The sequence below is a fragment of the Solanum stenotomum genome, chromosome 9 (assembly GCF_019186545.1).
Source record: "Solanum stenotomum isolate F172 chromosome 9, ASM1918654v1, whole genome shotgun sequence".
Lineage (NCBI taxonomy): Eukaryota > Viridiplantae > Streptophyta > Magnoliopsida > Solanales > Solanaceae > Solanum > Solanum stenotomum.
Window position 1 is genome coordinate 6212586 of NC_064290.1, and position 23499 is coordinate 6236084.

The window sequence follows — 23499 nt, forward strand, 5'->3', positions numbered from 1 at the left end:
ATATTTACAATCGTGCAAAAGCTAATATTAGTCAATTATAAACTAACTAAAGTAAATAAGTAATACTAAAAAGTAAAACCTAAAGGTTAAATAACTAAAAGTAGAGAGGAGAGTTAATTGTTAAGTAGTGTTAATTATTGCGTAGGGTTTTATATATTTAGTCTAATATACTACTAATTATATTAATATTTTTATTAATATTATATATATATGTATAACTAAAAATTAAAATAGTAAATTATTATATTCTTAATGGGTTATCGGTTAACCCAATAACCCAATATTAAAAACCAATAACGAACCGATAACCCAATAATTTTTTTTTGTAAAACCATTAAATAACCATTATCCCAATAACCCAATAACAATAAACCAATAACACTTTTTTCGGTTCGATTTATCGATCGGTTCGATTTTTGCACACCCCTAATAAAGAGTAGTAATTTGTACACTAGAAATCCTAATTACCTACCCTATGGTACAAAATTGAATATGTTCAATTTTCTTTAGGGAAAGAAAATGGGAGGCATGGCATAACTCTTCTCAAATGTATATATTTTTGGATGATCAATATCAGATTCTCCATAATATTCGAACCAAAGCATATTAATCTATGTGATTGAATTGGTTTAATATAAAAATTATATATCTACAAAATTGAAAAATATAAAAAAGAATTACACAAGTCAAATAACACGAAACCAAATGAAAACCACTAGAATTGAGTATAATTTCCAGATATTTGGGATTGCAGAATTTTTTTTCCATTGATTGAGCAATTTAGGCCAAGCTCTCAAAATCATTTACAATATTGTCAAAAACTATGTACATGACAGCAATAATTAGATATAACTGCTATTATGATTGATCAATATGGACCCCAACAGCTCAAATACATGACTTTCCTCAGAGACTCTTCAGATTGCTTCACTTTACTGTTAGCAGAAACCAAAGAAGAAGAAGAAGATTGAGAAGACATTTTTTTGGCCTGTAAATATGAGCGTAGATTGTTCTTTGCGTGCTGATTTATGGCTTTGATTGTGTAATTCCACCTACAAACTCCTTGATCTTTTAGTGCCTCTACCACTCCCACGCTTACTGCTGCAACCCATGCCCTGCTTGTTGAACTCATTTTTTCTAATATAAGTTTGTGAAAGGTTTAATTTGCTTTCGATATTGTGCTGGTTGAATTCTCAGCGATTTGATGCTTTTGAATTTATAGATAAGTGTCCAATAAAATTAATGGCTTTTATCTCAATTCACGTGGTTTTGGAGCATGGTTTTCCAAAATTTCAGTTATAGAGAGTGGATAAGAATGTACATTTCTGCAGTTAGCAGAATGATGTGCATAATGCCAAAATGCATACATAAAACAATGAGTACTTGAGATGGATGCACACGGATTGGGTAGATAAATGAAAACCCACTGGCTGACTGGGCCCAGAGGCGTATTCAAGATTTTGAGATGATGGGTGCATTGATATAAAAAGGTTGATCTATGATATAAATTTGATCGGTTCGACATTTAGATTTTTACTACTGAAAACCATTAAAATTTTAAAATTATAGATCTAAACTTAATCCTTATATATATATACACATACCAATTACCACTTAGAGAAGTGTTATCTAATTTTAGAAAGAAAAATATAAAATTCAAATTTCTAGCCTTGCGGAGAGAAGTGCACCCAGTCATAATCCCATTATGTGATACTTCAAGTGCGGGTTCACACTCTATAATTCAGTATACTTTTTAAAATATAACACTACTATATATGATCTCGGGAGGGGACCATGAGTTCACGTGAACCCAATGACCCCCCCTTAGATACGCCTCTGTGTCTAGCCCAGGGGAGGACCCACATGGAGTCCGCCGGGAGCTTGAGTACCCATTAACCTCGTCCCCGAATATATATATCTATGTTGAAATTAAGAGATATTTATATAAAATTAACATAGAGTATCCAATGAACAAATGATTTAGCTGGTCCATTTGTTCTTGGATGGGTGTTTAAGGTTCTTTTAGTGTTGTTGAGTTTGAGTTTGAATCTCACTGTTAATATGTCTTTTTTATATTTTTGACTCCACCACTTTCAGATCACCCACAACATTAAATCTTAGATCTGCCACTTGGCCACTAGAGCCTAAACCATGGGAAGGATATTTAAAAAGTATCATGTCATACTCACTAGGTAAAAAAATAATCTAACGTTGTAGTGTGTACAAATATAACTTTTTAAACTTATTTAGGTTCGACTTGATTTGGATTCGATTATATTCTAACTCGATCAGCTTAACTCTGGTCTAAATCAAAGATTATTTCAGCTTGATTGGTTTTTTTCTCTTGATTATGTAGAGCGTATATGATGGAATATGGATAATAATAAACAAAATTATCCTTAAAATTTACGTAATATTTTAATAAGAAATATAATTAAATAAATTAAATAATACTAAAATTTGAGTTACCAAATTAAGGTAACTCTCTAATTTATTTGAAATATTATTATAATAGGTAAAAAGAAATACTTTATTGATTTGTCTGGAGAAATAAAAAGAAAAATTGAACAAATAATTAGCATACAAGAGAGTACTTGATTTGCTTAATGATTGTTTAAGAATTTCAAATTTCAAAACCATATGCATATTCATTAGTATTACAGCATTACTTATAATTAAGCATACTAGCTGGAAGTGATGTAATTAGTTGATCCGTTAATGCCTGAATTCACCGAAAGATCAACTCTATTCATAGAGTTTTTTCACATACAATTGTTGGAAGATTTCAAGATACATGCTTATCTTTGAAATGGCATGCCCTTAACTAATACAGTATGCCCTATTTACAATCATAGCCTAATTTTACATTTTATACTGTCTCCTATCATCACTATTAAAATCTTCAATTTGGACCCCAACAGCTCAAATACATAACTTTTCTCAGAGATTCTTCAGATTGCTCTGTCTTTTCACTCTTTGCAATCAGAGATGAAGAAAGTTTCCTAGCTTGAGAGTAAGATCTCATGTTATTCTTTGTGTGTTGTGCCAAACACTTCAATGGATAATCCCATCTACACAATCCAACTTGATCTTTTAAGGCTTCCAATGCTCCAACACTAGCTGCTACTATCAACGCTCTCCTGCTTGAACTCATTTTGATTAAATTTCTTATAAAATTAATCACTTTTTTTTCCTGCTTTGTTTTTGATATACTATATGAATTGATTCAATGATGTTTTGATTGCTTGTACATTTGAATGTTTTTGAGTTGTATGATGTCGAGAAATTGGGGCTAACTGTATAGGCACAATACTGATGTAAAGAAGTAAAGGGGAAGAATCTAGAAAGTGATAAACCAGTGGTTTTATGGCGACTGTGGGCTCTAAAGCCAGTGGTTTTATTTTTTGTTTTTCTCAACTTAACCCCTGAAAAAAAGGACAGTATTCAAATTTTACTGAGAAAAAGACAAAGAGTCAATTTTTTATTTATCACAGATGTCATTTAAATAATTCACGATAAAAATTAACATATTTTTTAATTATATTTTTATATTTTAATAATATTGGATTTTAAAGAAATACTTATTACATAAGAATAATTTAATTAATTACACATTAAATATATATATATATATATATATATATATATATATATATATATNATATATATATATATATTTAATATGTTCAATTTTTATCAAATAATAATGTACTTAATTATTTTAAAATTAAGAAAATACTTCATATATTTAGAATAATCAATGGAACCTGGCTGGTTCTAAGAAATTTATTTGATCTCCTGCTGAAATTGCACAACTACCAAGTAAAAGTTTTTAGACTTTAGAATAATGAGCCTCTACTAATGTGCTGAGATTTAAAATTCATGGAGATTCATATATTTTAAATTCTTTCAGCTGAATCTTGTTAGTGAAAAATTAAATTATAAATTAAATATAATTAATAGTATATATATATATATATATAATATTATATATATGTATAATATTATTTTATTTTTTATTTTTTGTGTACTTGATTTTTTATATTTTGGCTTTCTAATACTTTCCCAGTTTCAATTTATGTGGCACTTTTCATTTTTCGAGAGTCAAACAATTTAAATTTGATTAAGAATTTGCACGTGGAATCTTCAATTTTTAAAAATGAAATTTATATATTTTTAAACTATAAGTTATACAATAATTGACAATTCAAAATAATTAAAAGATATATGAGAAATTTACTATAAAAAATAGATTTATTTGAATCTCGAAATTTAAAAAGTGTTATATAAATTGAGACGGGAGTAAAAAAATTTAACTCCACTAATATACATAATTGATTGAGACAAATAATATATTATTCGGAAAATATTTGTAGACGAAACTGACTAGAACCACTGGTTTCTTCATAAACCAATGGTTTTATTACAAGGAATCAAGACGGGCTACATGTTCTGTAATTAAGAATTAATGTGCTTTCAAAATTAAAGTAAAATTAAAATCCTCCTTCCTAATTTAATTTTGAGTATTCAATTAATTTTGTTCTTCCTTTTCTCCTCCTTGTTATCTTACCGTCAATTACACCAAGAAAATCGAAAAATGTCAAATGCTCAAAAATTATTTTTTCTTCTTATTTTTTCCTATTTTATTTTTGAGAATTATTAGTCTTAAAAATATGAATTTAACTGATATAAGAAATTTAAATGATTAATTCATATTCATTGATTAATTTAATTAATCAAACAATTTAATTTTTATTTATTTGTTAAAAACTTAAATTCTAGATCACTAAATAAGAATGTTATGAGGCGTGAAACTTAAATACCACTGAATAAGAAGACAATGATAAATTTACTTGATTTCTTATGAAGGCAAATGATGATATATAAATAGAAACGGAGTGAGTACGGCATTACTGAATTCCAAGCTTTCTTCAAAAATAAGAACTTTTAGCAACGGTAAAATGTACTTAACCCAAAATATTAACGGAGGTAAAACTAATTCCATTTTATATAATTTACAGGTAAATTTGAACCATTTTACATTGGTAAATAGATGGAAAGTTTCAAAACTACAAATTTCACATGATTCATTAGAGAACAGCGTCAATATCAATATGGACTATAAAAAAAATGTTTTCCCATTAATATTGACAAGGCAATTAAGCCTCAAGCTATAAAACTACTGCTTCAACATTCTCCTAAATTCTCAAGGAATATATATATATGTACATAAGAATATCAAAAAATTTAACAGTTGGAATTCAATATGTACCCCAACAGGTCAAGTACATAACTTTCCTAAGAGACTCTTCAGACTGCTGAGCTTTCTCCTTCATTTCACTTTTTGTAGAAATCAAAGAAGATAATTTTTTGGCGTGTGAATATGAGCGTAGATTGTTCTTTGTGTGCTGATTTATGGCTCTGATTGTGTAATTCCACCTACAAACACCTTGATCTTTTAATGCCTCTACTACTCCTAAACTCACTACTGTAACCCATGCTCTGCTTGTTGAACTCATCTTCAAATTTTGGCTTACTATTTTTGTGAGTGCTTTTACAAAGACTTGTTCTTTTTGTGTTTGTTGGATTCAATTACTTGGGATGATGAATGGATGATTTTATATACTATATAGGTAAGTATTGCTCAATAAAACTAGTGGCTTTGGCTGTGCTATTTTTATTTTCCTGAGGTTTTTGGAACATGGTTTTCCAATTTTGGAGGTAGGTGTGTGTTTATGGAGGTGAAGTTGGCACTTCAATTATTACTACGTGTACTATATTTGGAGAGCACACTGATTTTTGGAGTGACACATGTTCTGGTATAAATGAGGCTAAAATAAATAAATAAAATTTTAATAAGAATGCACACGGATTGGCGAGATTAAAGAAAATCCACTTGCGCCCAAACCATGGGAAAGGATATTCAAATGAAACCAATGTCAGATGATTGAACATAATGTAGTTGTATATCGTTTCTTTTCTAATGTATAATGTAATTCTCCGAAAGTAATAATTAAAAAAATGATAACAATATAATATAATACGATGATTAAAACACAATAAAAGTTAAATATGTATCAAAGTAACTATATGTATATGTATAAGATTAATACTATGGCGCACACAATGCTTAGTAACGATTTTCACACCATTTTATCTATATAAGATATATTTTGGTATGTTAAAGTTATGTTACATCGGATATATTCACCTCTTTTCAATAGTTTTCAAACACTCTTTTGATATACCCTTAATAACTTATTTTTAATGATTTTTGACTGTTAAGCTATTTTTTAATTTTGAAAGTGTTTAGATAACTTTAAGAATGAAAAGGTATAAAAAGAAAAAGAAGAAGTCAATATGATATTGTTTTGATCATTACAGTTCAAAGAGATATGGAAATAGAAATATGCATAAATAAACTATTTGACTTGGAAATATATTCTGATCCAATTGAAAGAAATTGAAGAAAGAGGGAGCAATCCAAAAGAAAAAATTTCTTTAGGTAAAGACTATTCACAAGAAGCCTACAGAAAAATTTATCAATTTATACCTAAGTTTATGTTAAGAAAATGCAAATAAATGTGCCTGAAAGCATCAGTTTACATTTTCAATTTCCACTCTTCGTGATTTAATATTTTTAATTTGTACTGATCTTTTGAGATGCTGTTTGATCTTAATTCTATTTCTAATTTCAGATTTTAAAAACCATATACTATAGTATTTCATTGAAGTGATGCAAAAATATTGGAATAGCTGATTTGTCATCAAAGCAACAAATTATCGAAATATATCAACACGTTTTCTCATATAATTTTCGAAATAGACAGTAGTCCTATTTAATTACAATCAATTTGGACCCCAACAGCTCAAATACATAACTTTTCTGAATGATTCTTCAGATTGCTCTGCCTTTTCATTCTTCGCAATTAATGAAGAAGAAAGTTTCTTGGCTTGAGAATAAGATCTCATGTTATTCTTTGTGTGTTGAGCCAATGACTTCAATGGGTAATTCCATCTACACAATCCAACTTGATCTTTTAAGGCTTCCACTGCTCCAACGCTGGCTGCTACTATCCACGCTCTCCTGCTTAGACTCATTTTGATTTTATTTCTTCTAAAATTTAACTCTGTTTTTCTGCTTTGGTTCTCTGTTTTTTGTTGTTTTGATGGCTAGTAGATTTGATGATTTTAGAGATGATGTTTAAAAGTTGGGGCTAAGGCTGAATATATAGGCATGAAGAGTAAATTGGATAAAGAGAGTGTAGCTAGAAAGTGATGTGCCACTGGTTTTTGGGTTACTGTGGGTTCTACCGCCAGTGGTTTTCTAGACGTTCCATTCATTCATTGTGATTTCTTAAAATAAGACACGAGTTGGAGCACGGCACGCTTTTGTCATCCTTAATACTTTTTTTTTTTTGTATTTTACTTTTTATATTGATTATTTATTTTCTAAATTAACCTATCATTATTTCTCAAAAGCATACAAAATTCAAATAGACGAAAAAAGAAAAATAACGGATGAAGTGAGAATCCAAAACTTGGATGGGTCTAAGAATGGCGCATTTGTTTTCAAGTAAATTTATTTTTCATTTAGGTAAATTTGAGTGATTTTTATTTTTTCAAAAAGAACTTGGTGAACTTTATATCACTTCCCTTGAAATTCAAGTAAAAGCATACATAATTTCTTCTTCATTCTGGAGGTTTCGAGTCCGATTAGACAGCTAATCGTCTTTATTAAAGATATCATAAATATGAGATTTTCTGGGATGATTCAAATTTAATCGGGACTCAAATCAAAACCACGATGCAATTTATGTGTTAGACAAAGGTTAGTAATTTTAATTGTGGTTCTATATTTATATGTATGTTTCGGATCCTAAAATAACACGCAAATATATTATATGCAAGCATGATGAAGCGATACAATATACTATTTGATCTGTCAAATTATTAGTTCATCTTGTAATTATTTCCACATTTCGATATACGTGCTTCTATTGAGTTGGAATTCCATTCAACTCTATTTACGGTATCCTTCTTCTTCTTTTTTTTCCTCTCTAGCTCTACACAAATATTTGAAATAAAAGCATTTGTTAAGAAAAGATCAAATTGAGATTTGGGATCCCGGTAGGTCAAGTACATAACTTTCCTCAATGAGTCTTCAGACTATTTTGCCTTGTCGCTTCTTTCAATTATTATTATTACTCCTCTGACTTTCTTCTAAAATTAACTCCGTTTTTCTAAATTAATTTTGATAATATAAATTCACTATTAACGACAATAGCATAGTTTTCACTAAATATGTTTTAAATATTTCTATAAAAACATATAACTATATTGGACCGCATGACAATTTAACTAATACTGATAAATGTTTAACACTATTTGTTAAGATATATATTTATTACGGCAAAAAAATATTTTTGTTATAGAGTGATCTTTTGATTGCTACTCCCTCCGTCCAATAATAGTTATCCATTATATTATTTTGGGATATCCAAAAATACATATCCACTTTATGAAATTAATGGATAACTTTACAGTCTTAATTTACCTTTATTTTTAATTGAGTAAAAACTATGCGTATAATCAAACATATACTAATTAATTAGTTTAGCATAGTTATAGTTTGCCTTAATTATAATTCGCGACCTGTTTTTTATTATAATTACGCGGCACAACTTTTTAGTTTTGTATAATTCACAGTTTAGATAATTTGAAATTTATATAATATAATTTGTGTAACTTTTGTATAATTTAAAATTTGTATAACTGTCTACACTTCAGATGTTTATAATTGTATAAATTCATTATTTTGAGTTTATACAAAAATAATTAAATTATACAAATGTACCCGCAAATTATATAAATTCGTGAATTATACAAAGGATGTAGCTTAAACTGTAGCTACAAACCGTAAATATGCAAATTATAGCTATAGAGCATAATTAAGTTTATTAGAGTGGTAATTTGCGAAAATTTCCTTTTAATTATAGTCATTTTTCTATTACAATCAAGATATTATATTATTATATTCAAATCCTTCTATTTATATAGTTTCTTCAAATCAATAATTGACAAGTATTTTTTGACAGAGAGTAGTAAATCNAATTTATATAATTGTCTACACTTCAGATGTTTGTAATTGTATAAATTCATTATTTTGAGTTTATACAAAAATAATTGAATTATACAAATGTACCCGCAAATTATACAAATTCGTGAATTATACAAAGGAGGTAGCTTAAACTGTAGCTACAAACCGTAAATATGCAAATTATAGCTATAGAGCATAATTAAGTTTATTAGAGTGGCAATTCGCGAAAATTTCCTTTTAATTATAGTCATTTTTCTATTACAATCAAGATATTATATTATTATATTCAAATCCTTCTATTTATATAGTTTCTTCAAATCAATAATTGACAAGTATTTTTTGACAGAGAGTAGTAAATCTGATCATGTTTCGAAATTGGTTTGCAGAAATTTGTTTTCAACTAGAGTTGATGGGGGCAATTTAGCCCAAGCTCTCAAAATTGTTTACAATATTGTCAAATACTTTACATGTACAAAAAAATGACACTAATGAAATCTAACTGCTGTGAGGATTCGATCAATTAGGCCCCCAACAGCTCAAATACATGACTTTTCTCAGAGATTCCTCAGACTGCTTCACCTTTTTCAATTCTAATTTGTTAGCAGAAACCAAAGAAGAAGAAGAAGAAGAAGATTGAGATGAAAGCTTCTTGGCGTGTGAATATGAGCGTACATTGTTCTTAGCGTGCTGATTTATGGCTCTGATTGTGTAATTCCACCTACAAACTCCTTGATCTTTTAATGCCTCTACTACTCCTAAACTCACTGCTGTGACCCATGCTCTGCTCGTTGAACTCATTTTCTAATCTTTGATTCTTCAAAACTCTTGGATATTTTATATTTGTGAGAGTGTTTAATTTTTTGCTGAAATACTTGAATAACTTGTTGGTTTTTGAATTCTCTCTCTCTCTCTGTATGGCTATATATATATATATATAGTGCCTTTGTTGGAAGGAAAAAAAAACTAGAGGCTTTTGGTTGTGTTTCCTGTGGTTTTGGAGCATGGTTTCTGGGATGGAAAGTATATTTCTGCCCTTGGGTTAATCTCTTAATGATCAGTATTGAGGAGGGTGTAATTGGTATTTTAATTAGTAGATACATTATTTTTATGATCACAATTATGGGGTGGGTGGGTAAAGAGCACACCGAATTTGTAGCTTGTTGTTTGGAATAGCTGCTAGATTGGAGACACGTAGAGTGACATGTGCTGATGTGTCTAATGCCAATAATAATAATATGCAGATGAAAATTATCACATGGTTTGGCTTGGATTAAAGAAACTCCAGTTGAACCATGGGAAAAGTTCTTGAAAATGAAACCATCGAAATGTTGAGTTACGTTAACTGCAAAACAAATCTTACCTCTGGTAAGTACTGTCGTTGTTTCTAATACAGTAACTTATTATACTCCATATAAAGCAAATAATAAAAAGGAAGATAATGTTTGACTATGGTTAAATGATTGATTTTAGCAAATAATCTGAACCATCTATTAATTTTGAGGGACACATGTAGTAAATAAAAGGGAAAAAGGATAAATATATTTTTGAACTATCGTAAATGATATGTAGATATCCTTCGTCATACTATTGAGACATTGATGCCCCTGTCGTCTTAAAACTAGATCATATATGACCTTCACTCAAACGGAAGACTAAATAGGGACACGTGGCGCAATCTTATCCGTTGATCCGATATTTAATCGGCGGATAAAATTATGACACGTGTATATCCGTTAGTGTAAAGGGTATATATGCTTTAATTTTTGGACGGCAGGGGCACAAATGTCCCAAAAGTATAACGAAGGATATGTACATACCATTTAGAATAACTTGGGGTATATTTGTCCTTTTTCCCTAAATAAAATTAAACAGATGGACTACTGGAGGGGGAGCCAAATCCGAGTTAGTGACTTATATCGGTATGAAATTGTGTTATATTTTAAAATCTAATAAATTTCTAAATACTACTTCGAAAATTTATAGTCAAACGGGCAAAATGCTTGTTTATGATGGTCACCAATCGATGCGTGCAATGCAATTTGTGTTCCCACAATTTATACTTTAGATCTTTTAAGATGTGTTCTTCCTTCCATTTTGAAAATTTACTTCTTTAAGTCGTGTTATTATAATCAAATTAAGTTGTTATTGCAATTTGTTCACTCAATTTTACACACACTTGAGATCTTCTAAGATGCTCTTCTTCTTCCTTGTTGGTTTGAAATCAAGTCCACCAAATACAAAATAATTAAGTTGAAGAATTATTTGCAAGCATGTCAAAATGAAATCGATCTGTCATATCATCATTTCATCAAAATATCAACACTACTTAAATTTTTGATGTCTTAAATACACTATTTGCCTCTAATTGCTAGTTTGGTTAAAATGTACTCGATCTGGATCTTTCCGAATTCGACCGAGTGATTTAGCAGATCGCTCTCAAGTTACAATTAGTGAAGTAGTGAGCATGTTTGGTATTTCTGTATAGATTCTTCATTGAGGAGATGTCAACTCTCCAAAATCCATCTTCTTCTTTTAATAGCAGAACATTGAGATTTGTTTGATCATTTTGGAATAAGGTGCTCTTTAGGTGTATTTGTTTTTGTTGTAAATGGTAATCTCTACATTAACCAAGCTAATAGCAGCACATCGAGAGTGTTTGTATTTATAACATTGAGTCAATTTTCATTGGAAATGGATCTGGAGCTGCATGGTAGTAGTTCTCTAAACACTCTCTCTCTCTCTCTGTGAGAAAGGTGAGAAAGCAAATTCAATTTTTCGATATCCTGCATATGGTATATTAGCTATCTAAAAGTTTCTGCATACCTATGATCTTATTTTTTTTGTTTTGTTTTTTTGTCAAATCATCGCATCTCAAAGGACAATCCACAATAGCAGAAATCACTAAGAGTTTGTGGAAATTTTGTTGGAAGTGGTGGCCTTGTAGGTGCATCATCTTCGTCTTTTTGGAGTTAACATGCTGCCGAACAATTAATCGTGGATCTCCAATTGATCAGTTGGCGGAAGCTGGATTAAACCGTCTCATATTGCAACAACAATATTTAACATTACCACAAACCATAGAGGCTTTAGAGGTCATTGTAGAAATCTCACATCTAGGATTAGAGAATTCAAGGATTGTATTGATGAAAATAATGTTGAGTTACAACCTCCTTATATAGGGAGAGAATTATAGAGTCCTAAGTTAATTATACTTAGAGTCCTACTACAATAATAATGCTAATCATAATATAATTCTAGTTGTAATATAATCCTAATCATAATAATTCTAATCGTAATATAATACTAATTAATATAAGTAGTCTAATCCTAGTGAGACTCTAATTCTAGAGTAATGCTGGAAATTCGTCAGTCAACTTCATTGGACCTGTTCCAATCGTTAACTTCCTTCTTCTTCAACACTTCCCCTCAAGTTAGTGAGTAGAGGGAACAATTACTCCTAGCTTGATTCGAATATGCAGCAAAAAAAAACTTTGAAAACCCAGCAAAAACTTGTTTTGTCAATGCTTCGGTATGAATGTGATGTCTAGTCGTTGCTTGTGATAGTTCATTTGCAGATTGATACGAGTAGTTCCACCAGTAAAAAACACTTAAGAGCAGTATGATTATTCCAACCACGAATTTGACATAACTCAATATTATTCCTCTCATTATTTTCATTTTGAGAACTTTTATTGTTCAGAGAACCTGGTCCATATTGACTATTCTGAGAACCTATTCCATGTCCAGTAGGCTTGTCCAATAGGCTTGAAACCTGCTTCTCTGGAGTTGATGTTGTTGTCTCCTCTTCCCCTGCCTTTTTTAGTAGAGAATACCATGTTATGACTTTGTTGTGACACCTCTTCTTCATCTTCCCTTTTATCAAAACTCGTGAGAGCATAAATAAATTGATTAAGGGTGGAATATAGTGTCTTACCTAATGTGATTGTCCTAAAGATCTTGTATTTGAGATCTAAACCTCTAACAAAATTAATTATTTTTGTTACTTGAATATAAGCTTTTTCCAAGCAGTCCCACACCTCATTGGCAGTTGAGCAGCCCACAGTTAGGTGCATGCTTTTTTCGGTCAAGGAGTTTGAGATCCAACTCCTTAGTAACGCATCTTTTTCCTTCCAATCAGCAATGGTGTCACTATCTTTTGCATCCTTCTTGACCTCTACAACTTTCCCAGCAGTTTGTCCAGTGGAACAACTGTTTTTACTTGGTTCATTCTTTGTGATGAGATATGTTTGTTTCATCACATGAATCAATTGAGATATTTGTGTGTAGTTTGTTGGCTTAGATTTAATAGAGCAAGCAACAATGATTTGGTGAAGTGAGAAGGTTGACATGATTTCGGTAGAAGGGGCCATTGCAACGTGTGGTTTTTTTTTTGTTCTTTTTTATCAATACTCAGAGAGCGGAAGAGCTTTTATACTCTGATACCATGTAGAAGTCTCACATCTATGATTAGAGAATTCAAGGATTGTATTGATGAAAATAATGTTGAGTTACAACCTCCTTATATAGGGAGAGAATTGTAGAGTCCTAAGTTAATTATACTTAGAGTCCTATTACAATACATATTACTACTATAATAATAATAATAATAATGCAATTATAAATAATCTAATCTTAGTCGTAATATAATCATAATCATAATATAATTCTAGTCGTAATATAATACTAATTAATATAAGTAGTCTAATCCTAGTGCGACTCTAATTCTAGAGCAGTGCTGGAAACTCGTCAGTCAGCTTCATTGGACCTGCTCCTTTGACATGTTCCAATCGTCAGCTTCCTTCTTCTTCAACAGTCATGACATAAGATGGAAGAAATGTTTGAAGAACTTTTAGAAACTTGTCAGGTAGTAACACACAAGAGATGACATTGATGCAAACAATTGAGTTTGATTGAGTAGAAAATAAAACAACTTTCTGTAAAGTTCACAAATGTATCTCTTTTTTCCAATAACAATAAGTGGATTAGGCAGACTTAATTGTCATTTGACAAAGGTGTTCCAGTCACAATTGTCTGATTTAGTTATCTTCATTATCCAAATTGATCATTTAATGTCTTTAAATGCTTTATGACTTAATTTAAAAAAAATGCTTTATGACTTGGTCATTTTGGAGCTCATTGAGCATGCGAGAAACTTGACTCATGGAATAATATGGGTAATATGGACACCTATATTATCCATTGGGTAACTCGTTGTTTACCCATTTAAAATATGAGTCGAGTCGAGTCGAGTATTTTACCCATTTTTATTTAACTCATATTCGACTTGACCCACTCGTTTGCCACTCCTAGTCGAGGTAATGATCTGGCATTATTATGGCTTGATACTCTTGATTTCAAGATCTTTGCCATTTGATTTTGTATTTTCCTACAAACTTTTTCCAATTCTAGCACTCTCCATTGCATACCTTGTAAATGTTCTTTGAGCTTCTCATTCTCAATTGAAAGATCCAACTTTCCTGCGTATAACACGATCTGCTGTTCTTTGTTTCTTGAATTTTCTGTCTCCACGAAATTAAAAGGAGAATCGAGCTGACTTGTTTGGTTTCTTTGAAGCAAGCTTTAGAGCTTCACTTGCTATGTGATGAGAGCTTGTCCAGGAGATTTTGAAGGGAAATTTTTATTACGAGCAAGGTGGCTACAAGCCTCAAATGACAGCTTCTCGTAGCTCAGCCCACTACATACTTTCATCTTTTTGAGTTCAGATAACCTTCGATCGACCTGCAATTTGTCATCAATGATCAATGTTTAACCAATCAGCTAAATTTTGGAACAATGCCTAAATATTTTACAATATTCTTGAACATGAACTTGTAGTGAACTTTTGTGTATGTATTAAGCATCAAAATGCGAAGAAACAAGTAATAAATTGAAGGCCTCTTAGGGAGAATCGAAAAGGCATACCTCAAGATACACAACCTTGGCATAGTATATTGAATCATACGAGTCCCTAGCAAACTCGGGAGCAATCTGACCAGGGCAAGGCACTTGGAAGGTTTTTGACATGGATGAGGAGCTACTTCGGTTATGTTCAAATCTATCAAGCTTGTAATTTTCCTCATTCGAGTTAACTAAACACAACATGCCTCAAATCTATCAAGCTTGTAATTTTCGTTATTCGAGTTAAGGGAACAAAACACGCCTCTTTGCTGATGAATGATTTCAATAACCTAAGAACTGAAGTCACATCATATAANTTTAATAGCAGAACATTGAGATTTGTTTGATCATTTTGGAATAAGGTGCTCATTAGGTGTATTTGTTTTTGTTGTAAATGGTAATCTCTACATTAACCAAGCTAATAGCAGCACATCGAGAGTGTTTGTATTCATAACATTGAGTCAATTTTCATTGGAAATGGATCTGGAACCTGTGGCGGAGGGAGGATTTTCATCAAGGGGGTTCAAAAAAAATAAATTAATCACATAAATAATAGAGCACATACATATATCTAAAAACTTAAATAGATCATTACAATTGTACTCTACGAGATTTCATATCTTGAAATGTCTTAATAATAGCATCATTAGGAATACTATCAAATACATCTTTTTCTACAAAAGGCACCAAACAACCACTAAAAAAATCATCACTCATTTGACTTTGCAAGTCATTCTTGATAAACTTCATTGCCGAGAAAGCTCTTTCAACGGATGCAGTGGCAACTGGTAGAAGTAGAGCAAGTTTCACTAAGCGGAACACCAAAGGATAATTTGAATGTTTTTTTGTTTGGACTAATCTTTTGGAAAGATCACAAAGTCCATTTAGATCAGAGAACCTTTCATCAACATCACGAACATCAACAATGTAACTTGCAAGTTGATTCTCAAGAGTATCCATATTAATTCATCAAAATCATCTGGATATAATTCAGCCATCCTCATTATTTTTTTGCTATCAAAACTTGAAAATGAGTTAATTGGATTCAAACAAGCAATTCCATGGAGCAAATCAGTAGATACCTCATTAAAACGATCATTAAGCTCTTGAAGTTGCCAATCAATAATATTGCAAAACACTTCAACACGGTAATGATGTAAGACTGTATAGTGAGCAAGTCTTCGCCGTGATCTTAAAGAGCTAACATATGGCTCCTCAAAGTTAGGTATCAAAATTTTATGTTTGGTACAAAATACAGATACCTTAGCAATAAGAGAATTTCATTCATCATCCCTTAAACCTTAACCTTTTCTTTGCTACTTCAACAAGTAGCATGGCATTTGCAACATCTTGCTCCTTTCTTTGTAAGCATTTATTGAACTCATTTGTGATTGCTAATACATCTCTCATCAAATGCAACATGAACGCAACCTCAAATGTTTGACAAAATTCAAGATGTCCCATTGCCTTGGCTCTTTCATCCATACTTCGTGCATCAAGAGCAAATGATTCAATAACTTCAACAATAGAGCCAAACATAAGAATAAAATTGTTAAAGGATTTACAATGAGATCCCCAATGAGTATCACAAGCTCTTGAAAGACCAAGTTGTTGATTCAAGCCCCTATCGAATGTCAGTTCACCCATATCTAATGCATCTTGAATTGCTGCTTTTTGAGAATCTCGTAAATCATCCATACGCTTAAAAGAAGATCCCAATACATTAAAAATATTTGAGACCAATACTACAAGTTTTCCCACTTCAACACACTTTTTAAAGACCCCAACAAGAATTAGTTGAAGTTGATGAACAAAACAATGTATAGAATGAGCCGATCTACTTTCTTGCCTAATCAGCATTTTAGGTCCATTGACCTCACCTTGCATATTTCTTTCCCCATCGTAACATTGTCCACACACACGTGATGGACTCAAAGAATGTTGAGCAAGTAAATTAATAATTGTCTCTTTCAAGGATAATGCACTAGTATCTTGAATATGAATAATGTCAATAAGTCGCACCATCACAAATCTCATTCTATCAACATATCATAATACAATAGTCATTTGCTTATTGCGTGAAATATCAAAAGATTCATCAACTAGTAAGGCAAAGTAGTCACCATTTAGTTCCTCGAGAATAGCTTTAACTGTTTCTATCTTGCATGCAGTCACAATATCTTTTTGAATTATTGGAGAAGTCATTTGATCATTTTGAGGGGCATGTTCAAGTACATAATCACGAATTTTGTCATATCTTTTTGCATACCATGAGAGAATCTGAAGAAAATTACCCCTATTAAGTGATGATTTAGATTCATCATGATCTCGAAATGCGAGTCCTTGAGTTATGAGAAGTCTTACTACATCAACTGAAACACTTAAGCGGATATAATATCTATGTTTAATTTGATTAGATTGTCTCTCAAATGCAGATTGAATCGACTGTTGTTGCCGTAGTAAATCCTGACATTTCTTTTTGATCGATTATGTGGGCTATTCTGCAGACTAATATGCTTGTCAAGACCACTTGTTTTATTCCAATTCTTAAATCCTGTACATGAAAATACTTCACCTCCACCTTGATTAATATTATGATCTTTGAATAGATAGCAATACAAACAATAGGCTGCATTTTTACTAACACTGTACACTAACCAATCATGATATACATCATCAAACCATTCATGATTAAAATGACGCATTGCTCCAGAAATATTTGTTGGAGGGTACTCATGCACCTCCAAGCGAGGTTGACAAGGACCATTCACAAGGTATGCCCTTCTAATAACTTCACGATGATTTGGATGATAATTCAATATTGGAGTTGTTTCACCGGGATCAAACTTTAAAGTACTCCATCAAATTCTTGAGAAGAATGTGATGGTACTTCAGAATGATTGACATTTTCTTCTTGGTTAGATTGACTATGACTATAAGAGGCTAAACTTGATTTCGATAATGGGGTTAAATACTTCTTCATTGAATATTAAGACTGGATTGTAAAGTAAAAATTTAGTTAGAATTTAAGAGAAATAAACACACATTTAGAAGTTAGAACTATTAAAAAAAAGGCATACACACAATTAGGACCAAAACCAAAAAGCTTAAGCAATGGTTATTTGATTATTACATTATATTTCATTTTAGATTAAGAAAATATATTAAATTAGCCAAACTAAAAAAATGAAACTTCAATGATATCAATAATTCAGCCAAATAAAAGAAATCACATCAAGAAATAACGAAATAAGGTATATAGAAATCTAGTAAGAAAAAAGGGAACCAAAAACATACCGAAGTAGTTATTAATGGAGATGAAAAAAACGATTGCGGATATAGACTTCAAGATTTCAATAATGACCAATCTAACAGAAGCAGCAAGCAGCAGTGGCAAGGAGCAGCTAGCAGCGACAAGCAGCAGCTAACAACGGACAAGCAGCAGCCAGAGCAAGGAAGAAGAGCGATGAAAAAAATAAAACGTGAAAAAATCCTAAAAGAAGAAAAGGGTTTTTTAATATTTGACTTTGTAATTATGGATTATCAGGGTTTTAAAAAAGAAGAAAAGGGATTTTTAATATTTGACTTTATAATTAGGGATTAAACTAATAAATCTTAAATTCCCGCCTAAAATATAAGCTGATAAGAAATTGCCTTTGTTCGAATTTGAACTCGCGACCTCATGTGCTGGAGCTCGAATTCTTGAACCCCAACGCCACTGAGTTGCGCATTTGGTGTATGTTCAGGAGGTTCAATATTATATATATACACATAAATAAAAAATTTAATCGTATATATATAGTGTAATTTTTCGATGATGGGACCCCCATTGGTTCAATTTAAATCCGCCTCTGTCTGGAGCTGTATGGTAGTAGTTCTCTAAACTCTCTCTCTCTCTCTGTGTGTGAGAAAAGTGAGAAAGCAAATTCAATTTTTCGATAACCTGCATATGGTATATTAGCTACCTAAAATATCTTGCATACCTAGGATCTTATTTTTTTTGTTTTCTTTTTCTGTCAAATCATCGCATCTCAAAGGACAATCCACAATAGCAGAAATCACTGAGAGTTTGTGGAAATCTTGTTGGAAGTGGTGGCCTTGTAGGTGCAGCATCTTCATCTTTTTGGAATTAACATGCTGCCGAGCAATTAATCGTGGATCTCCAGTTGATCAGTTAGCGGAAACTGGATTAACATCGTCTCATATTGAAGCAACAATATTTAACATACCCACAAACCATAGAGGCTTTAGAGGTCATTATAGAAATCTCAAATCTAGGATTAGAGAATTCAAGGATTGTATTGATGAAAATAATGTTCAGTTACAACCTCCTTATATAGGGAGAGAATTGTAGAGTCCTAAGTTAATTATACTTAGAGTCCAACTACAATACCTATTACTATAATAATAATAATAATAATACAATTATAAATAATCTAATCCTAGTAGTAATATAATCCTAATCATAATATAATTCTAGACATAATATAATACTAATTAATATAAGTAGTCTAATCCTAGTGCTACTCTAATTCTAGAGAAGTGCTGGAAACTCGTTAGTCAGCTTCATTGAACCTATTCCAATCGTCAGCTTCCTTCTTCTTCAACACTTCCCCTCAATTTAGTGAGTAGAGAGAACGGTTACTCCTATCTTATTCGAATATGCAGCAAAAAAAAACTTTAAAAACCCAGCAAAAACTTGTTTTGTCAATGCTTCGGTATGAATGTGATGTCTAGTCGTTGCTTGTGATAGTTCATTTGCAGATTGATACGAGTAGTTCCACCAGTAAAAACACTTAAGAGCGGTATGATTATTCCTACCACGGATTTGACATGACTCAATTTTATTCCTCTTCTTATTTTCACTTTGAGAACTTTTATTGTTCAGAGAACCTAGTCCATATTGATTGTTCTGAGAACTTGTTCTCTGTCCAGTAGGCTTGAAACTTGTTTCTCTGGAGTTGATGTTGTTTCCTTTTCCCATGCCTTTTTGTGCAGACAATACCATGTTATGGATTTGTTGTGACACCTCTTCTTCATCTTTCCTTATATCAAAACTCGTAAGAGCATAAATAAATTGATTAAGGGTGGAATATAGTGTCTTACCTAATGTGATTGTCCTAAAGGTCTTGTATTTGAGACCTAAACCTCTAGCAAAATTAATTATTTTTGTTACTTGAATATAAACTTTTTCCAAGCATTCCCACACCTCCTTGGCAGTTGAGCAGCCCATAGTTAGGTGCATGTTTTTTTCGATCAAGGTGCTTGAGATCCAACTCCTTAGTAACACATATTTCTCCTTCCAATCAGCAATGATGTTACTATCTTTTGCATCTTTCTCGACCTCTACAACTTTTCCAGCAGTTTGTCCAGTGGAACAACTGTTTTTACTTTATTCATTTTCTATAATGAGATATGTTTGTTTCATCACATGAATCTATTGAGATATTTATGTTTAGTTTGTTGGCTTAGATTTAATGGAGCAAGCGACAATAATTTGGTGAAGTGAGAAGGTTGACATGATTTCGGTAGAAGGGGCCATTGCAACATGTTTTTTTTTTTTTTTTGATCAATACTCAGAAAGCGGATGAGCTTTTATGCTCTGATACCATGTAGAAATCTCACATCTAGGATTAGAGAATTCAAGGATTGTATTGATGAAAATAATGTTGAGTTATAACCTCCTTATATAGGGAGAGAATTGTAGAGTCCTAAGTTAATTATACTTAGAGTCCTACTACAAAACATATTACTACTATAATAATAATAATAATAATGTTAATCATAATATAATTCTATTTGTTATATAATCCTAATCATAATATAATTCTAGTCGTAATATAATACTAATTAGTATAAGTAGTCTAATCCTAGTGCGACTCTAATTCTAGAGCAGTGCTGGAAATTCGTTAGTCAGTTTCATTAGACTTGTTCCAATCGTCAGCTTCCTTCTTCTTCAACACTTCCCTTCAAGTTAGTGACTAGAGGGAACGGTTACTCCTAGCTTGATTCGAATATGCAACAAATTTTTTTTTTAAAACCCAGCAAAAACTTATTTTGTCAATGCTTCAGTATGAATGTGATGTCTAGTCGTTACTTGTAATAGTTCATTTGCAGATTGATACGAGTAGTTCCACCAGTAAAAACACTTAAGAGCGGTATGATTATTCCTACCACGGATTTTACATGACTCACTATTATCCCTCTCATTATTTTCATTTTGAGAGCTTTTATTGTTTAGAGAACCTGGTCCATATTGACTGTTCTGAGAACCTGTTCCATGTCCAGTAGGCTTGTCCAATAGGCTTGAAACCTACTTCTCTGGAGTTGATGTTGTTGTCTCCTCTTCCCCTGCCTTTTTGAGCAAAGAATATCATGTTATGGCTTTGTTGTGACACCTCTTCTTCATCTTCCCTTATATCAAAACTCGTGAGAGCATAAATAAATTGATTAAGGGTGGAATATAGTGTCTTACCTAATGTGATTGTCCTAAAGATCTTGTATTTGAGATCTAAACCTCTAGCAAAATTAATTATTTTTGTTACTTGAATATAAGCTTTTTCCAAGCATTCCCACACCTCCTTGGCAGTTGAGCAGCCCATAGTTAGGTGCATGTTTTTTTCGGTCAAGGAGCTTGAGATTCAACTCCTTAGTAACACATCTTTCTCCTTCCAATCAACAATGGTGTCACTATCTTTTGCATTCTTCTCGACCTCTACAACTTTCCCAGCAGTTTGTCCAGTGGAACTACTATTTTTACTTGGTTCATTTTTTGTGATAAGATATGTTTGTTTCATCACATGAATCAATTGAGATATTTCTGTGTAGTTTGTTGGCTTAGATTTAATGGAGCAAGCGACAATGATTTGGTGAAGTGAGAAGGTTGACATGATTTCGGTAGAAGGGACCATTGCAACGTGTGGTTTTTTTTTGTTTTTTTTTTTATCAATTCTCAGAGAGCGGAGGAGCTTTTATGCTCTGATACCATGTAGAAATCTCACATCTAGGATTAGAAAATTCAAGGATTGTATTGATGAAAATAATGTTGAGTTACAACCTCCTTATATAGGGAGAGAATTGTAGAATCCTAAGTTAATTATACTTAGAGTCCTATTACAATACATATTACTACTATGATAATAATAATAATGCAATTATAAATAATCTAATCCTAGTCGTAATATAATGCTAATCATAATATAATTCTAGTCGTAATATAATACTAATTAATATAAGTAGTCTAATCCTAGTGCGACTCTAATTCTAGAGTAGTGCTAGAAACTCGTCAGTCAGCTTCATTGGACCTGTTCCTTTGACATGTTCCAATCGTTAACTTCCTTCTTTTTCAGCAGTCATGACATAAGATGGAAGAAATGTTTGAAGAACTTTTAGAAACTTGTCATGTAGTAACACACAAGAGACGACATTGATGCAAACAATTGAGTTTGATTGAGTAGAAAATAAAACAATTTTCTGTAAAGTTCACAAATGTATCTCTTTTTTTCAATAACAATTTTGGTGGATTAGGCAGNGATACCATGTAGAAATCTCACATCTAGGATTAGAGAATTCAAGAATTGTATTGATGAAAATAATGTTGAGTTACAACCTCCTTATATAGGGAGAGAATTGTAGAGTCCTAAGTTAATTATACTTAGAGTCCTATTACAATACATATTACTACTATGATAATAATAATAATGCAAATATAAATAATCTAATCCTAGTCGTAATATAATGCTAATAATAATATAATTCTAGTCGTAATATAATACTAATTAATATAAGTAGTCTAATCCTAGTGCGACTCTAATTCTAGAGAAGTGCTGGAAACTCGTTAGTCAGCTTCATTTGACCTATTCCTTTGACATGTTCCAATCGTCAGCTTCCTTCTTCTTCAGCAGTCATGACATAAGATGGAAGAAATGTTTGAAGAACTTTTAGAAACTTGTCATGTAGTAACACACAAGAGACGACATTGATGCAAACAATTGAGTTTGATTGAGTAGAAAATAAAACAATTTTCTGTAAAGTTCACAAATGTATCTCTTTTTTTCAATAACAATTTTGGTGGATTAGGCAGACTTAATTGTCATTTGACAAAGGTGTTCCATTCACAATTGTCTGATTTAGTTATCTTCATTATCCAAATTGATCATTTAATGTCTTTAAATGCTTTATGACTTAATTAAAAAAAATGCTTTATGACTTGGTCATTTTGGAGCTCATTGAGCATGCGAGAAACTTGACTCATGGAAAATATGGGTAATATGGACACCCATATTATTCATTGGGTAACTCGTTGTTTACCCATTTAAAATATGAGTCGAGTCGAGTATTTTATCCATTTTTATTTAACTCATTTTCGATCGACTCATATTTGACTCGACCCGCTCGTTTGCCACTCCTAGTCGAGGTAATGATCTGGCATTACTATGGCTTGATACTCTTGATTTCAAGATCTTTGCCATTGATTTTGTATTTTCCTACAAACTTCTTTC

At 31.6% G+C, this 23499-nt stretch overlaps 6 protein-coding genes across 6 annotated transcripts; all 6 read right to left on the minus strand.

Annotated features, from left to right (window-relative positions):
• Window positions 1-620: 620 nt before the first annotated feature.
• On the minus strand, window positions 621-1356 carry LOC125877985 (uncharacterized). The gene has a single exon (XM_049559279.1). It carries the CDS (start codon window positions 1130-1132, stop codon window positions 869-871), a length of 264 nt encoding a protein of 87 aa, XP_049415236.1. The 5' UTR covers window positions 1133-1356; the 3' UTR covers window positions 621-868.
• Window positions 1357-2727: 1371 nt separating this feature from the next.
• On the minus strand, window positions 2728-3281 carry LOC125877988 (uncharacterized). The gene has a single exon (XM_049559283.1). The coding sequence runs from the start codon at window positions 3152-3154 to the stop codon at window positions 2903-2905; it is 252 nt and encodes an 83-aa protein (XP_049415240.1). The 5' UTR covers window positions 3155-3281; the 3' UTR covers window positions 2728-2902.
• Window positions 3282-4990: 1709 nt separating this feature from the next.
• On the minus strand, window positions 4991-5694 carry LOC125877987 (uncharacterized). Its single transcript, XM_049559281.1, has one exon. It carries the CDS (start codon window positions 5517-5519, stop codon window positions 5262-5264), a length of 258 nt encoding a protein of 85 aa, XP_049415238.1. The 5' UTR covers window positions 5520-5694; the 3' UTR covers window positions 4991-5261.
• Window positions 5695-6800: 1106 nt separating this feature from the next.
• LOC125877991 (uncharacterized) lies at window positions 6801-7194 on the minus strand. The gene has a single exon (XM_049559286.1). It carries the CDS (start codon window positions 7099-7101, stop codon window positions 6850-6852), a length of 252 nt encoding a protein of 83 aa, XP_049415243.1. The 5' UTR covers window positions 7102-7194; the 3' UTR covers window positions 6801-6849.
• Window positions 7195-9450: 2256 nt separating this feature from the next.
• On the minus strand, window positions 9451-9987 carry LOC125877983 (uncharacterized). The gene has a single exon (XM_049559277.1). The coding sequence runs from the start codon at window positions 9896-9898 to the stop codon at window positions 9617-9619; it is 282 nt and encodes a 93-aa protein (XP_049415234.1). The 5' UTR covers window positions 9899-9987; the 3' UTR covers window positions 9451-9616.
• Window positions 9988-14413: 4426 nt separating this feature from the next.
• On the minus strand, window positions 14414-15305 carry LOC125877981 (BTB/POZ domain-containing protein SR1IP1-like). Its single transcript, XM_049559275.1, has 2 exons — window positions 15023-15305; window positions 14414-14839 (listed from the first exon to the last, which is right to left on the minus strand). Exons 1-2 carry the CDS (start codon window positions 15200-15202, stop codon window positions 14696-14698), a joined length of 324 nt encoding a protein of 107 aa, XP_049415232.1. The 5' UTR covers window positions 15203-15305; the 3' UTR covers window positions 14414-14695.
• Window positions 15306-23499: the final 8194 nt, after the last annotated feature.

Bases quoted from the DNA above. Each gene is read 5' to 3' on its own strand.
- LOC125877988 (XM_049559283.1), bottom strand. From the start codon at position 3,154: ATGAGTTCAAGCAGGAGAGCGTTGATAGTAGCAGCTAGTGTTGGAGCA.
- LOC125877981 (XM_049559275.1), bottom strand. From the start codon at position 15,202: ATGTTGTGTTTAGTTAACTCGAATGAGGAAAATTACAAGCTTGATAGA. The intron at 14,840-15,022 runs GTATGCCTTTTC...GACAAATTGCAG, and splicing joins CCAAGGTTGTGTATCTTGAG to GTCGATCGAAGGTTATCTGA.
- LOC125877983 (XM_049559277.1), bottom strand. From the start codon at position 9,898: ATGAGTTCAACGAGCAGAGCATGGGTCACAGCAGTGAGTTTAGGAGTA.
- LOC125877991 (XM_049559286.1), bottom strand. From the start codon at position 7,101: ATGAGTCTAAGCAGGAGAGCGTGGATAGTAGCAGCCAGCGTTGGAGCA.
- LOC125877987 (XM_049559281.1), bottom strand. From the start codon at position 5,519: ATGAGTTCAACAAGCAGAGCATGGGTTACAGTAGTGAGTTTAGGAGTA.
- LOC125877985 (XM_049559279.1), bottom strand. From the start codon at position 1,132: ATGAGTTCAACAAGCAGGGCATGGGTTGCAGCAGTAAGCGTGGGAGTG.